Below are 15,971 nucleotides of genomic sequence, written 5' to 3'. Positions count from 1 at the left end.
ATGGAATGGTGTGAGGCACCCCTGCCCATGGCAGGGGGGTTGGAACTAGATGATCTTAAGGTCCTTTCCAACCCAAACCATTCTGTAAGTCTATGATTCTATTATCTGGGCAGCACCACTCTGCAGAGATGTGAATTCCAAGCCACCCTATTGAGGAGGGATTAATCCTGCACTGGATAGGCTGCAAGCATAAGCCACTGCCTCCCCTATGGCTGTCTCCTCGGGTTTTCAGCTGCTGGTGTTGGGCTTCACATTCAGCGCTTGGCTCTTGTGCCAACAGCTTTGAGGGGCCAAAATGTCTGCAATGCTGGAGAAAGGGTTATTTCCCCCATTGATATCACATGGATACAGCACTTCTGCTTCTGTCACAGCTCAGATACAGGGGCATGAGGGCTTGCACCCCCTGATTTCAGTATCTGTGACTGCCGGGGCTCAGGGGAGATGGTGCAGTTCATACCTTCTCACCCTAGTTCGCTCCAATAAGAAAGGCTGGCAGGCTGGTTTCCATATGTATGCTTTTTAATATCATTAATTCTGTTACACTACACACAACCAGTAACAATGATAAATACTGCAATGGAAATGTTAAAAAAAAAAAAATATTATACATGTTTCATGTTTTTGGGAAGAAAAAAACCAAAACCAACCCACGTTTTTTAAAATAAATTAATGCATAAAACTGATGGTAGAAAAAAAGAAAACCCCAAACAAACCACAACACAACTGATCTGTTTAAGGCAATACTCTACGCAGACGGGAACAGAAGTACAACAGTGTGCTACATGTTCTGAATGGGAAAGAAAGAGAGAAAAGAAAACCCTTACAAGATGCAGACTAATGCTTTGGGAGCGAAAAATCTCCCCAAATCAGATAATAAAACCAATGGCCAAGTTAAGTGCAGCATTAATACACTCTGCATGTCAAATGATTAGCAGGTTCCTAACATGGACTAAGGTCAAGCTACAACAAATTTATCTTCCTAATTAAAAGGTTATTCAGGTCAAACCCTACATTTAACTCTACTTTGCATTTGGCTGTTTCAGCTATGTTTCACTATATGCAAGGACAGCCAGAAATCCCATCTCCTGCTCTTGATACTAATGCAAAGGTCGAAAGGTTTCTCCTCCTGAAAGATATTTCCATTCAACACATCCAAAAAGGATCTCACTTTTGGTGATCCTGAAATGCCTCCTGCCACCCTCTACCCTGGACACTGCACAGGGAAAGGAGACCTGGGAAGCATTCGCTTGGGTTGAGTTTTTCCCAAGCTGAGGACGTGAAATGGAGGTGCAGATTTGATCCGGACTTGGAGTGCAGTTTCCCTGCCTGCTGTAAATGTCTGTCTGGAGTCTGCTGAGAATGCTTTGCCAGCATGGGAGAAACCCAGCCCGCATCCAGGCTCTGGATACAGCCACGACATTTGCCGTTATGGTTGGTGTGAAGCTCCATACCTGCCTGGACAGCCAATGATCCCCAATTATTAATGCAGCCCTGAACTTGGCCACTGGAAGGTGGACTATAATCACAATGCCAGAAAAATCCCCCTCTTCTTCAGGAAAGAAAAGAAAAAGGACAGCAGCCACATTCTGCCAGCTTCCCCCAGTGGATCCCCATCAGCTGCCACCTACACAAGATGAGCAGTGCAAGATCTCATCAGCATCGACCCAGTACATTCCCAGTAAGGTGCATGTCTGCAAGGTGCTGCCAGGGGGCAAAGAAGCTTCTTGGGACAAGCCAGAGCCTCCTGTACTGCCCTAGAGTGTGAATGAAGCTATGGTACACAAGGAAAGAAACCCAAGCGGAGTTACTAGATGATGGCCAACAACTATTGAGGCTGCCTTGGGTTTGGATGGGAGAGGGGCATGCAGAACTGGGCTAACAGTCACTTTGGTGCAACTGCCTCTGATGCTCATCACTAGTGCATGTGGCAGGGAGGAGGAAAGGCAATGACTGCTTTGAGAAAAGAGATGAGAAGGACATGTGCAATATAACAAGGCTTGCAATTCTAGGACTAACCACTGGACACGGATACCAAAGATTACCTGTGACAACTAGCTATTCTACCATTGCTGCTCCTTCCTCCACTTCTTGGTTTGATTCTTCTTCAGTTTGGGAAGCTGTGGCTGGTTGGCATGATGGCCAGCACTGGCTCTCCCACCCCAACCCCGCAAAGCACACGTAGTGACTCAGCTACAGGATGTAGAGTGAGGTCTGGAAGCTGCATGTTCAGCACAGACCAGCTCTGCATGCAAGCAGCACCTGCTTTCAGACCTTTCAGAAAGCTATTCAATGGTGACTCGTTTCCCTTATTAAACTGAAGGTTCAATAACCTCTGTGGAAGGAGTAAAAATGGTTTAAAAATGTGCAAAAAGGGAGGGGAAAAAAAGCAACCTTCTGAATTTACTCCTCTGCAAAGACTTCATCCTCTACAAGAGTCTTTCTCCCTAAAGAACGACAGCCCTAACAGCGTGCCTTACAGCGTCCTGCCTCAGCATAGCCCACAGGCATCCCTCCTGTGCCTTTGCTGCAGGTCTGCAGCCTAAACCAGGACCATACATGCACTGTCAGGCGTGGGACCTGGTGCGTGTGTCCCAGATCCCCTGCTTCTCCAAGACATGGAGGGTGAAGGCGGCTGGCTCAGCTTGCTGCATCACACCAACTCTTCACACAAGCCTGGTGAACTCTCAGCCCCACAGCCTTCAGGAGGGTGAAGAGAAAATCCCAGCCTGCTCCCTGGCTCACCCACCATCACGCTGGTTGGATCTCCCACTGGTCTGACGTTTGGGTTTGTCTCAGCTATAAGCTGAACACAGCTGCTACCGCAGCTTTTCCATGTAAAAACTGAGCAAAGAAATCCGTGAGCTGGGGATGGAGGTGAAGATGATAAAAACCATAAGGGCTGCTGTGAAGAGAGGTTGTCCAAGTTTTCCAGCCCTCTCCATGCATCTGTATTACATCTTTGCATCTCCCAAATCATGCAGGCTTGAGGAAGGTGGGTAACACACAGACTCACAGCTCTTTTTGGGGTGCAGAAGCAAGAAGGCAACCTGGGTGGAGAGCAGTGCTTTCCAGTGAGCTCACCTGGGACAGCTGGATGGGCAACAAGCAGGGGAATGCTGCTCCAGGAGGGTAAACATCTCAGCAAGTAACGGGACTTATCTCAGCATGGCATTTCATTGGCCTTTTCTTTTCCTGGTGCCTACTGTGCTGGTTTCCAGTGGCATAATGAGGCTTCTTTTGTACTTTCCACTCCCTGACGCAGCCCCACGTCCTGTATCACCATCTTTTACTATAGAAATGGCACAATCCTTCCAGGAGCAAATCCATCTTTTGCTGGAGCAGCTTTTTAGAGAAAGAGGAAAGCTTGGAGGCACCACCAGTGGCAAACGGGTCTGGGAAGCAATGGGAAGAGCTGCTCTCCACAGGCACCAGGGAAAGCTGCAACCTGTCCTGCCACTGTCTGTGCACCAGTGCAACATGGCTTGTTCCATGGCTGCATGCACCATGATGCTCTGCTCCTCGTAATCTCAATTAGTCCCCAACCTTTGCCTCCCCAGCAAGTTGTCAAAGCACTGCTCAGCCACCTTTTAGCTGCTGTGGTCCTGGGGTTGCCACCAATATCAAGGTGGGCAAAAGAGGGTATGCAGCTGTAAATTTTTGGAAGCAATGCCTCAGCTCAGCTGGATAATACAGGGAGTTAAAATATGGATGCCAGCACCTGTGAGAAACCTGCACTAATCTTCTGCAGGTAATTCCAGGTCACAACCACTTCCTCTATGCTAAATTGCTGGCCCTTCTGCTTCATGCGAGCTTGAAGGGAGAATGGAAAAGCGAAGGAGGAGCCCAGGCAAAACTGGCAGTCTATACCCTCAGGTGGTTACATGGATGCTAAAAGTAAGAATGCAAATCTGCCGTGGGAATATCCCAACTGAGCCCTTCAATGCTCTCTTCCCTCTCATGAGCACTCTCTATCCCAGTTGTACTCCTAAATTCCTTAATTCTACTAGCAGGGGATGGTGCTGTTGGGCCACCAAATCTTCTTACACGTTCCCTGTGGCAGCATGCAGATTGAGAAGCCAGTTGTGCAAGGGCCAGCTGCCAAATAACTGGGAAACACATCCTTGCCAAACGTCGTTTAATCTCTCTACTAACCTCTACCCTGCAGCCTTCTGGCACATGCAAGCAACACCAGAAGCTGGTAAACAGAGGGAAAGCAAATTAGTGCTTTGAAAATATCCATAAAATGTCTATAGCATGCTTTTTACATCTTGCTGGCAGAGCTATGCCATCAATGGTTCCCATCGCGCATTTGGCAACGTCCATGCAGGGTGGTGGTAGCATCTTAGAAAGGCAGGTTTCCTGTCCGTTCCTTTCTGTGCTGCTGAAGGGAATGGAGGTCAAGAGGGTATGTGACTTGCCTGAGGTTAAAGCAAATGTGTACCATGTGCCAACAGCAGCAAGGGACCTCAGATCTCATTCCTGTGCTCTAACAGTCCAGCAGAGTCTCCGCAGTTGTATTTGGCTGCAATGCCAGCTCGGGGACATGGTGCTTCCGGTGTGTGCATCTGAAAGTGAGCTTTGGTCCCTGCTGGTATCAGCACTGCACTGAGATAGATAAACTCGGACAACTGGGATCTGCCCTAGGCCAAGACAGCACTTGGCAACCTTTCTAGTTACTGCTTGTTTTCCTTTTCCTGTTGTTCCATCTGGTGCCCAGCTGGGTCCTTCCTTTCTTCAAAAGCATCTTCGTGTTTCTGTTGAGTCACATACAGGGCGCTGTACTTTTCAAGCTTCCTGCCTGCTGTTGTACAGCTTGCAGGCCAGCCTGAGGACAGACTCTGCATGGAGAGGAAAGGATTCTGCTCAGGATCGTGGACCAATGTGCCAGCCAGCATGCAGCTGACCAGAGCGGGTGCCTCCTTTTGGGAAAGGAGCTGGAGAGACAAACCAGAAGCAGCTGAGTCCATCCTGCCCATGGGGGAGCATCCTAAAGTCCCTTTCTAAGTCTATGCAGCAGGCTTGGTCACCTGCTTTTGCAGCCACAAGGCATCTGCAGGCAAGACATCCAGAACAGCACAGCAGACCCAATGGCCAAGCACATGTGTTGGGGGTAGACGTGTAGCAACAACAGATAGGATCCAGTGGCTCTTCCAAGGGTTGGATTCAAGATATGTCCAGTAAGACATCAAGCGAGCCTTAAGGATGGTTGCCTGGACATCAGCCTCCTTTCAGCCAAAGTTTATTTACAACCACCATGACTAAACCATGCCATCTTAAAGACCTTCCTCAACATTAGGAGGATGTGCCTCCTCACACAGACATGTGGAAATGGGGAGTTTGTGGACTGGGGAGACAAGAGCTGAGTGCTGAGACACTGGAGTTCAAAGCCGGCTTACATTAAAGAGCAAAATTATCATGTGATAAAAGGACCTTTGCTTAAACTTGAGTAATTTGGTGACTGAAATTACATAAAATCCTAACAGAAAGCCAATCTGGCTTTAGGAGGAATCAAATGCAAGTTCCTTTATGAAGACACCAGCATCAACATCCTTAAATCCTATCCGCATGGTAATTTAGATGGACAACAATGTCTTTCATTGTGCTCCTCTCCTTGGTATTCTGTACAACTTTGGCCTGAAAATGGGGCCCGAGAAGACCATATGGTTTGGTGCAAAGACTGGAACAAAGAATAATTTGCTTTTTTGCATGCAACCTGCATTTAGGAGAGTGCCTAGCAGCTCTGCAGATTTTAGGGCTTTATAGTACTATGACAGAGAGTCAGGGCTTATACTCTTTGTTTTTCCAGGCCATGGTGGCGAAGACTGGTCTAAGGAGAGCAGTGCCAGAATGGCCATGTATCTATACACCTTCCCACAAAGTCATCACAGCATAACCTCCAATGAGGGCACAAAGAAAACCTTCTGGCAGAAGCAAAGGTCTGAACATGAGACCAGATAGGGAGAGCCAGCCTTATCTGCCGTTAATACAGACTGACAGGCTGTCCACCACATTCCATAATGAGCCAACGAACATGCCGCATGGTCATAACCTGCTTAAGGGGCTGTGGTTCAGAAGGGTTAGTGTTAAATTTTTTACGATAGCCACATGTGCATTGCCTTAATCCATTCAGCCTTCCTGATAACGACCCTACACAGGTAACTACTTTTCCCCACCCTTTCTACTTTATCCCCCTGATAAAATATACGAACACAAAGCATAGAGAGGAGAAGCCAAAAAATTACCATTTTATGGTCCTGTACTGTCACGCCAAAACAGCTATTTGTGCAACCAACACCTTCTGTGTGTGCAGGGAAAAACACTCGGCCTGTGCTTTGGTCTGTATTTGGTGAAAGCACTGGCTGTAACATTTAAATTCATCTCTCTCCCTCCCTAAAAGGTTGTGCAAGAAGTAGATGCACATTACACAATGCAAAGGGCTGAGGGCAGTTGCAGGGTTGAGGAATGCCTCAGGGCACATGGCAGGCAAAAACCAGCAATAGAGGCAATAAAAGGACTTGGTCATGGTGCCATGGGGTTATCAGGGAAGGTCTGTCCTTTGGAGGGGAGGTGTTAACCCTGGGAGATACAGTGTCAGCAAGCCTCTTTCTGTCTTAGACCAAACACGATGGCAGCATCACAGAGACCTGTGGGACCTGCAGGCTGACCCATGTAAACAGATGGCTTGTTGCTCTCGCAGGCACACTGAAATGCTCCTGAGCAAGGGCTGTGGGAAAGGCGCAGCATGTGCAGCCTGGGTGGAAGGCACAGAGACTGACTCAGAAGGATAGATGTGATGAAAATGCTGCATGGTACCAATGACGAACTGCAAAGTCCCTCTTGAGAGGAGTGATGATTTAAACAGACTCTGTCATGTCCTACAGGGTTTGGTTTGACTATGGTGTTCTGTTAGGTTTTGACTACAATCCCCATTAAAAAGACTCCTTAAGGAATGTTTTTTCCCTTTTATCTTTTCTCTCTACACAGTGTTGTTAGAGCTCTCCCCCCAACTCCAGACAACTTGCTAACCTCATCCTAAGCTATATTTTGGAAATATTCCCCCTAACATTACCAAGTGGTGCGAAAGGGAGAGGAATTCACTTGAGGAACACTCTTCCTAGAGGAGCTGGCAAGTTAACCAGCACTTCTGCATGAGAAGGCAGGGATGCTCAGTAAACAGCACCACTCAGTCCTCTTTCTGTGTTCTGGAGCCAGGGTGTCAGCGTGCTGTTTTAGGGATGGGGGGCCAAACATAGCTTTAGCAGTTTTCCATACCAGCTAGTGAACAACAGAGCCCAGAAATCTTTTGTGCCTGCTCTTTTGCTCACATGGTGGTATTGTGCTTTGTACTGCACAGAGTGAAACCACAGGATGTTAAATAAATCTTCTCCTAACCATGAAGAGGACTTTTTAAAGACTCAGCTCACTTCATGCAGATTTCAGATGGGGGATCTGTCTGCAGGGGTGGAGCTGAGGCTCTGCCTTGTGACTCAGGAATTCTGATGGGAAGCTCAGAATTGCCCTTGCTTTTTCCCTTCCCCAGGCAGTAAAACAAATGACGACCCAAGGCAGGCAGTCCTTCCTCCTGGCAGGGCAGAAAAACACACAGTTGTGGCAAAAGATTTCAACACAGAAAAATGCCAGTCCATCCCTTGCCTGAGCCCCACATATGCTGAAGCCAGCAGTGTAAGACCAGCCAGGAGAAGATGTATTTCCTAATTCCAGAAATTATTCTGCATTCAAAACAATCTGCTGGTGAACTGACAATCCAGTCCAGCAGATGTAATGCCAAGTCTCCTGACTATTCCAGCAACAAATAAACACAACTGCTCCTGATACGGGACAGCCCTAATACAGACCAAGCCTGGTTCACAAGTGGGCAGAAATGGATAGACAGTAGTTTCCTCTCATGGGTTTTTTCTTTCAGCTGAAGCTGCTCATAATCCTGCTGTTGCTGAAAACTCCCCTGAAGTCTGACGCCACCACACAGATGCCTTCAGCCTTAACAAATCTCTCCCACAGGCACCAAGAGGCACAGTGTCAAGAGAATATCAATAGATGAGCATTGTAAAAGCGTGCTTTCTTCAAGTAGCTTTTCCAGCACTGACCTTCAGGCTGTAAGGCTCCAGACCTGTCTCATGCAGGACTCATTTTTTCTTAGTTGAACAAAATTTAAGATTTTTGGAAACAAATGGGTCTCATGGGAATTAAATAAAGGCTAGAGTCAGTATACGTGACTGGACTGAACTGAGGAGTATGGTGTTCTTAGGCAAGGACTGATTCCCCAATGGATTGCAAATCAAATTGGATGTGTTTGGTGATAATTTAAGGGTAGATTGCATTGGATATGTGACTCGACAGTTAGTACTGACTCACAGTGAAATGCCACCTATTTGCCCTCTTTACAAGTGAACAAATTGTGCCATGCTAGTCCTGGCTAGCCTTGCCATGAGAAAGGATGCTCTGCTCATTCCTGTGCCCCGGTATCATTGCAAGTGAAACAAGTTTAGTGAATGAATTAAAACCCAACATCCTCTCACTGGTAAAACGTTCTGACTCCTCAGTCTCACCCCTGATCTTGTAAATGGATTGGTTTTGGTAAGGGGAATTACCTGCAGCCCCATCTGACCCTTCCCATTCTGTAACAGACACCTTACAAAACATCCCCAGTGCCTACACAAACCAAGGAGGTATCTCTAGACCACTCTGCATTCACTCTCCAGACCAGTCAGTTTTGCCAGGCGCTGCCTGGCGCTTTGAGCAACTTTTGTTTAACCATAATTTAAAATAACTTATCAACCAATCATAAAATGAATTTTTTGGTTTCTCCTGGCTCCATGAACACAAAGAGGTGCACGTCCTACCATAGGAGGAAGCAATGGCTGTTAAGTTTTACAGTTATAGTGGAAAGCATTGATCACAGCCTGCCGGCCTCACTACTGGATGTGACAGGCGGTGGAGGAGGTGGCTTGGCAACACATGCAGGTAGGGTTGACCGACTTCGGGGGGATTAGGTCGAGGTCCTCATCATCTGGGATCTCATCTAACCGGTACCCATCCTTTAGCAGCTGGATGTTCAAGTCTTGGTTGATCTGCTACAGACAAAGAGACAAACAGTCAAACACTTGAAACATCTGATGGTCAGAAGAGGAAGATGAAGGAGGTCCCTTATTCTGGAACATATTTCCTCATCATTAGCAGCTGCCCCACCAATGAAAGAGTCCCAGTTTTTGGCCACAGGTGAGGGCTGCTTTCTGTTCTAGTTTCTTCCAGAATAGGAATGTCTAGAGATAATCCAGAAGTCAATACTCTATTTTATTCTGGGATAATCTTTCCATGAAGACAAGCCCTCATTTAAACTGATGTAATAATAATGTTAATAAACCAACTGGCAGCTAAGCAGACCCGTCTCACAGTCTGGAGCACACTATAGCAGTTGAAAGGTGGTAAAGCTTTTTGTTTCTTTGTAATCTCAGATTCAAGTGCTGACTAACCAGATCTGGGTGAATAACACTTTATCACGGCCCAGAGATGGTCCAGACCATTTGATCTGGTCCCTGCTCTGGGTGAATATGCACTGGATGACCCTGACTGCCCCAAGAACTGGAAATCACAGCACACCCTCAGAACCTTTATTTGTATCCTTGGCAAGCATATGGTTGCTAAGCTGGCATGACAGCCAAGTTGATGCTTCTGTACCACATGGACCAACACTGCAGGACTAAGCAGAACTGGGAAAAGCTTGAGTGAAGCCAAAGGTAGCTGTGAAAACAGCCAACAGGCAGATTTCTGTGCCACAGCAGTGTGGGGATGGAGCCAACTGGATCACCAGGGAAGAAAGAAACATGACACAGTTTCTGCCATGGCCCCTTCCAGACTCACAGGCTACAACTGCTGGTAAATTTATTGTGTAGCCATTTCTGGCAGTACAAGACCGCTCTAAGCTGTTTCTGGCTGCTCTACTATTAGCATTCATGGCAAGGATGCACGGGAGAGTATAACTCACCTCAGCTGATGAGTATCCCGAGGACGAATATCTGGACATGTCAAAGTCATCATCACTGCAGGGAAGGATAAGATAGAGCAAAGATGGAAACAATTAGAGAGACCTGTATTCTCTGGTGAGACCTATCTTTCTCACATGAAACTGTCCTTGAGGCATAGAGAAGTTACCTCAAGGGGGCCTGGAAAGCAACTTTCATACGTGACCCTCAAATCTTTCCATGAAAGTGCTCTTTACTCACGTCTCTTCCTACTTGTTTACACATAGAGAGCAGTTATGGCATATGCCAAAGGGCACAGCAAGGAAGAAAATGAGCAGCCCGCAAAAGCTGTTTCAGCAGGCGTTAGCTTCAGTGCTGCGCTCTGGCATGAAAACTTGCTTGCCCCATAATGTATATTCTCTTAGCACTTTGCATACCTGTCCGTATCCAGGGCTACCAGCGGCTTTTCATCCGGACTCTGGTCTAATGACGAATAGCCCTTATTGGGAACAACGAGCCTGAAATAATTAAATGCCTGTTAACCACACAGGAAAGCTCTGTGCCACACATAGTCTACGGCAAAGCTATATGACAGTTAGTCTTTCCCCATCCCACTTCATTGCAAGCCTTCCCTTACCAGTGAAGATGTTTAAATGGGTGCAAGTCAGAGGAAGCAAGCGGTGTCTCTGGGTAGCTTTGTGCAATTTCACAGGGATGAACGCTGGACATGCATTGGGAACATGCTCTTCCCTGGTTAAAAAAAACTTTGGAACACTCCACCCTTCATTCTGGTGAATGTGTTCAGCTAGCATTGCCTGTCGTATCAGATTGCTGGTTTTTGTGCCGTTATTTTTTCCTAGCAATGAGTACATGACACTAGCAATAAGTAAATACGAGAAGGAGGCTGCCTAGGGAAAGGCAGAGGCTCAGTGCTCCTGCTATTCTACTGCTGGAAACCAGGGCTGTAGTCTTTCTGCCTGAGTCCCTATCCAGCCTCCCACAGCTGAACTCTTCTGAGGTCTCAGTCCTAAATTTAGAACTATGAGATATATGAGCTGGTGGGTGCAGCATAAGAGCCCACTCAGCCTAGCACTTTAAAAATCCCATTATTTTATAATGACTTTCACTTCATCAGGAGTGTTACAAAGGCTGACAATGACTTTGCACCTTTAACTGCCTGAGAGAGTGTGTGAAATGGAATACAGGCTTCAGAGCTTCTAGGGTAAGGAAAACACATTAGTACAATAGTATCTAGTTCACAACAGGGTTCTTTCATCCACAAAACTGCACAAAGACTTTGGTTCATATTTAACATAAGATTAAACAAACAAAGCAAATGGAATAAGATTCTGTGTTCAGCAGGTGGGAACTGTGGAAGTGATGAAAATCACCTCATTCAGTGGGTTGACTTGGGTTCTCTCCCAAATGAAGAACTGGTCTTTAACACCACACAATGACGCACAATGATGTTTCACTTAGTTTGGGAGATGATAGAAATTTAAAGATGATAATCCATCTCATCCATGCTCCAACTGCTCTCTAACTACCTGAAATGTTTTTCTGCTTCTGCTCAGAAGATTTCAGGAAGCCATTACAATTTTAGCAATACAAAGGCCTGCCAGGCACTGAAGATGGGCAGAGTTAGGGAGAGTCAATATATCAAGTGTTATCACAAAGCAGATATATAGGTTCATGACTACTTGTATTTTCTCACTGTGTTCATTGAAACACAAGATTAAAGAAATCAGTTTAAAAACTGATGCAGCATTTCCAACCTGGTGCACCAGGGGACTGAAGAAAACACGACCCAACTGCAAAATTCAATATCCCTTCTCATAGCACTGGGATGATTCTTCTGCTCTTGAAGCACATAGGAAGGAACTCAAGAAGCAAAGAGGCCTGAAACAGAAGCTATGATCTGGCAGCAGAAGCCTTTCCATACAGATACCAGAAGTACTGACTTCCATTCTCGCTCTCCAGTTTTCAAGTCTCTGCTCCATATATACTCACTAACAGTTGTTACTATACCAACAGCGAACAAAGCATTATCAGGGGATCTAAGAGAAGAACCCTTTGTAATGCTACCTACTTCATTAAAAACAAAACGAAACAAAACAAAAACCCCACTACATCTTTTTCTTGAGAAATATATTTTTTTTCCCTCAGTAACACAGAACTTCAGTCTTTCTGCAAGAGACAAAAACTGTGATAATGTCTCTTTCCCTCACATCCTGGTTGTCCTTATTTTCACTTCCCACTGTCCTTGGAACAAAGCTGGGTAGCAGTTGTAGCTGCTTTCATCCACAACTGTCCCAGTATGAAATTCTTGTCTCGGTGCCTTTGCTCACTTAACGCGAAATATGTTATGACACAAATCTGAGTTTAGGTTATCCTCAGAGTAGACTGCAGTATCTGGCTGTGCCCAAGTGGTGTGGGCTCTGCCTGTGCTCGTAGCATGTGTGCCAGCATCACCCCAACCTTGGTCACATCTTTTTGCTCTTAGGGAGACTGAGCATGTTATGGATTCAGATCCTTTCACCTCTAAGGTTGGCCGTCCCCTTGCTCCAGAAGAATGAATAGTGAAGTCAACGTGGTACTAGAGGCTGGATGTCAGAAATACATACAGATAATACAGAAGAACAGAAGCCTTAGGGAAGGAGGAGGCGGTGGAGTAAAGACTAGAAGAGGCAATGTGGTTTGCCTGAATGAAGGAAAACATATTTGATGAGAGCAGCAGAACTCTTACAAAGAGGAAAATGGCTTTAGCTTATTTTCCTCCTGCAGAGACCAGAGAAGGCCAGCAGTTAAGACCTGAAACATAACCTGGATGTTTTGCAGTGTATCTTCTGTTATACTGCAACTGTTACACTGTGAAAAGAAGCTGCTTGAACAAGCTTGCTGCATTTCTGCCTTCTTGGAGTTGCCCTGTCTGTGACAAGACAGACTGAACCATTCTGAGGTATTACTAGGGCTGTGCTCGTGGTACAATTTGGTTCCCAGAAAGCCAATGGAGCTGGGGGATGAAGGGACTTGGACTGGTGAGACTCCGTGCCAGACACCTCCCAGCCATATGGGAACAACAGAGCTTGGCTAAAGCAATGGCTGCAAACCTGTTTTGCAGATCCCAAGGGATGCTTCTAAAAAGATGTGTGAAAAGTAACTAAGAAAAGCAAGACTAGTGCCAGCAGGCTATGCTTGGCTGTGGAGGGGTGTACATGTCCTCTGAACAGTGCTCAGATGTCCCCAGTGGAATAAAACTTAGATGCCTGTTGGAAATCTTTTGTCAATAGGTGTCACTGTCACTGCTCTGCTCTTCCCAACTCAAATCACTTCTTTCCATCAGCAGTTCGGAAACAGCCTCTCCAAGCAGAAGTCACTGATTTTACAGGTAGGCACCTGTACTTATTCCATCTTCTCTCCCTTACCATCTTCCTCTGCTAATTTCAGTGCTTCTAAATCTCTCAAGCAACAAGCCTGCTGTGATTTCTCTCCGGAAGCTAGCATATAGCCTATTGTCAAAAGAAACCAAGTCTTTCCAGCTTTATTTGGAAGACAAGGAGAAACAGTGGGCACGGAAAACCCAGCATTTGCTGAATTTCTTGCTGCTACGAAGGGCCTGGCTCCTTTATATGGTCTCAACAATCAAACACAGAGTCGGGAGCAATGCAGTATATTACACCAACGTTGCAGAGGCTTACAGAATAAAATTTGACAAAATCCTGGCATGATTTATGACTACTATTTTGGGTTTTGGGAATTAAGGGGAACAAGGAACTTCATCTGTTGGATGTGTTGCATACAGAGAGGCTCTGACCTGCAGCTCCTGTTCTACTTAATATATGGTAATCTATGCAACTTTCCCATTCATCAGTAAACCCCCAGCATTCATGCAGATTCTTCTGTCATTTCAAGTGAGGTCCTGTACTAAAACCTGCTACCTTTCTAATAGCATGCAAAGCATGCAGTCCCATGGGCTCAGGGGGTTTCCTACCTCCTGAATGCAGGTAAGTAATACATTGGTGTACTGAAGCTTGCATGAAAAAAATAGAAATACTCTAAAACAAAGTATTCAGCTAGCAGTGTCTTTGTTTACAGTGGTCTGCAGCACTGTCTGATACTGTCATACAGAAATGTGCCAAAGCAGCTCCCGTAAAGTATGGCCATGCTGTTCAAAGCGTGGAGGAGATGTATGGCAAAGCACACAGACATGGATTATTTACAAGCCTTCATTGAGTCCATCAGTATTGGGAAAGGGTCACATCAAGAAGAAGCAGAGGAACTACTGTGATAAAAGCAGCCGAAGCAGAACTAAGCTCTAAACCAGTTTGTGTTACATGAAGCAGCATCGTGCCTCTCATGCAAGACAGCCATATCAAACCCCTGACTTTGACCAGGCTGGGCTGCACTGTCACTGGTCCTGGGCTTAGCTGTCCCTGCATCTCCCCAGGGCATGGGATGCAACACAGCACAGAGCATTTGGGCCTCCCAGCTCCAGGAAAGGCCAGCACTGCTTTCCCAGAGTGTTTGGCAGGGGGCAAATGGCAATGAATATGACCTTGCCCATTCTAAGGCCATTAGGGATCACAGTGTAGAGCACAGCTGAGTCCTTTTCCAATCCCTTACCTTGTTCGTGCCATCACGTTGTTCTTCTTGGGCTGCTGATTAACTGGGCTTCCCATGTTACCATTCTTCAGGGAGCCCTTCCGAGCCAGCTCTCTCTGCTTCTCTGCATATGGGATACAAAGGGAAAAGCAAAATCAGCACAACAGCTTGGCTGGCCGTCATACAGCTGCAGAAACCCAGGTCTGACAGCTGCAAAAGGCACAGCAGAATTAATAGCAAAGTACGTAAGCTGTCCACCTCCCAAGGAGAGACACTGCAAAGGCGGGATGAGCTGTGTCCCATTGTGTCCAAAGTCACCAGGGGTAAAACTCATGTACCTTGACTCATAGTAGCTTGTTGAGAATGCCACATGAAGATGCTCATGGAGCTTCTGGATGAGACCCAGACCCAGCTGAGGCAGAGAAAGGGCAGAGACCTTGTCTCTACCTGCACCCAGATGCTGTGTGGACCATAATACTGTGCTTCGTGCTGGGCAAGGGAATTTATCCTTCTACCTTTTCTCCTTCTATTGAGGCTGCTGCAGACAGGACCAGTGGGGATAGAAAAGTGTCTCCATCAAAGCAGCACCATCATTTAGTGTTAGTCCAGCCCAGCTTGACACCATGCCTGAGTTACTACTGTTTCCCTAGACAGCAACTCACCAGACTAACACACCCTACAGCAGAAAGTGTTGCTGCCTTTCCTGCTTCTCCTCCTGGCAATCTGTGATGTCCCCTGTGTAGCTTTCTCTTTTATCTCACATTGATTCTTGAGAGCTTGCTTTCTTTACTAAAAAAAACCCAAACAAACAAGCGAAACATTTTGCAACTGTATTTTTAAACAGCATATTGTTCGCATAAATTTTCAGATATGTTTTACTTGCTGCTGAAATGTACCTTAAAGCAGATAGTATGGCAAACTTTATGTATTCAGTGTAAAAGGGGATTTAAATTAGCTTCTCATTTAGGACAGATTGTTTCTCTTAACTTCTCACCACAGGATCACAACTAGAATTCAGGTCCTAAAGCTAAACAGGTATGCAATGTCTGTGCTCTATTAACAGAGCCCTGACTCCAGCAGGGATAGGAGCCCATGGATGATGGGTTTTCATATTAACTGATACTCAGTTTTCTGATTCAAAGTCCTTCCTTGTTTCCTGTGGGCAATCAGTTGAGTTGAGTTAGCAACTAGTTGCAAAAGTGGAGCTAACTGCCCCAATCTCATCCCACAACACCAGGCAAGGCTTGTAGGGAAAAGCTGAGGGTGGAGCCAGTAAGGCAGAAAAGGGACCAATTGAAAACATTCTCCAGAGTGTGAGAAAATGTTGGGAACTATTTTTGTGGCATGCCTGAATAATAGGGGTTTACCAGACTGCTTGCTGAGGAATCT

At 46.1% G+C, this 15,971-nt stretch overlaps 1 protein-coding gene across 4 annotated transcripts in view; it reads right to left on the bottom strand.

The window, feature by feature from the left end:
- Positions 1-505: 505 nt before the first annotated feature.
- FAM219A (family with sequence similarity 219 member A) overlaps positions 506-15,971 on the bottom strand; it is a 96,337-nt gene continuing 80,871 nt past the window's right edge. For 2 of the 4 annotated variants that reach the window (XM_030511346.1, XM_030511348.1), the window contains exons 3-6: positions 14,604-14,706; positions 10,418-10,498; positions 10,004-10,058; positions 506-9,092 (exon numbers count right to left, since the gene is read on the bottom strand). In XM_030511346.1, coding sequence (XP_030367206.1) covers positions 8,934-9,092; positions 10,004-10,058; positions 10,418-10,498; positions 14,604-14,706 — 398 coding nt within the window. In that variant the 3' untranslated portion in view covers positions 506-8,933. The remainder of the gene's footprint in view (positions 9,093-10,003; positions 10,059-10,417; positions 10,499-14,603; positions 14,707-15,971) is intronic. The other 2 variants (XM_030511347.1, XM_030511349.1) reach the window with 1 other exon arrangement.

Source organism: Strigops habroptila, chromosome Z (assembly GCF_004027225.2).
Source record: "Strigops habroptila isolate Jane chromosome Z, bStrHab1.2.pri, whole genome shotgun sequence".
NCBI classification, from domain to species: Eukaryota; Metazoa; Chordata; class Aves; order Psittaciformes; family Psittacidae; genus Strigops; species Strigops habroptila.
Note: the sequence above shows the minus strand (reverse complement) of the source record. Positions and strands in the feature narration are given on the sequence as shown.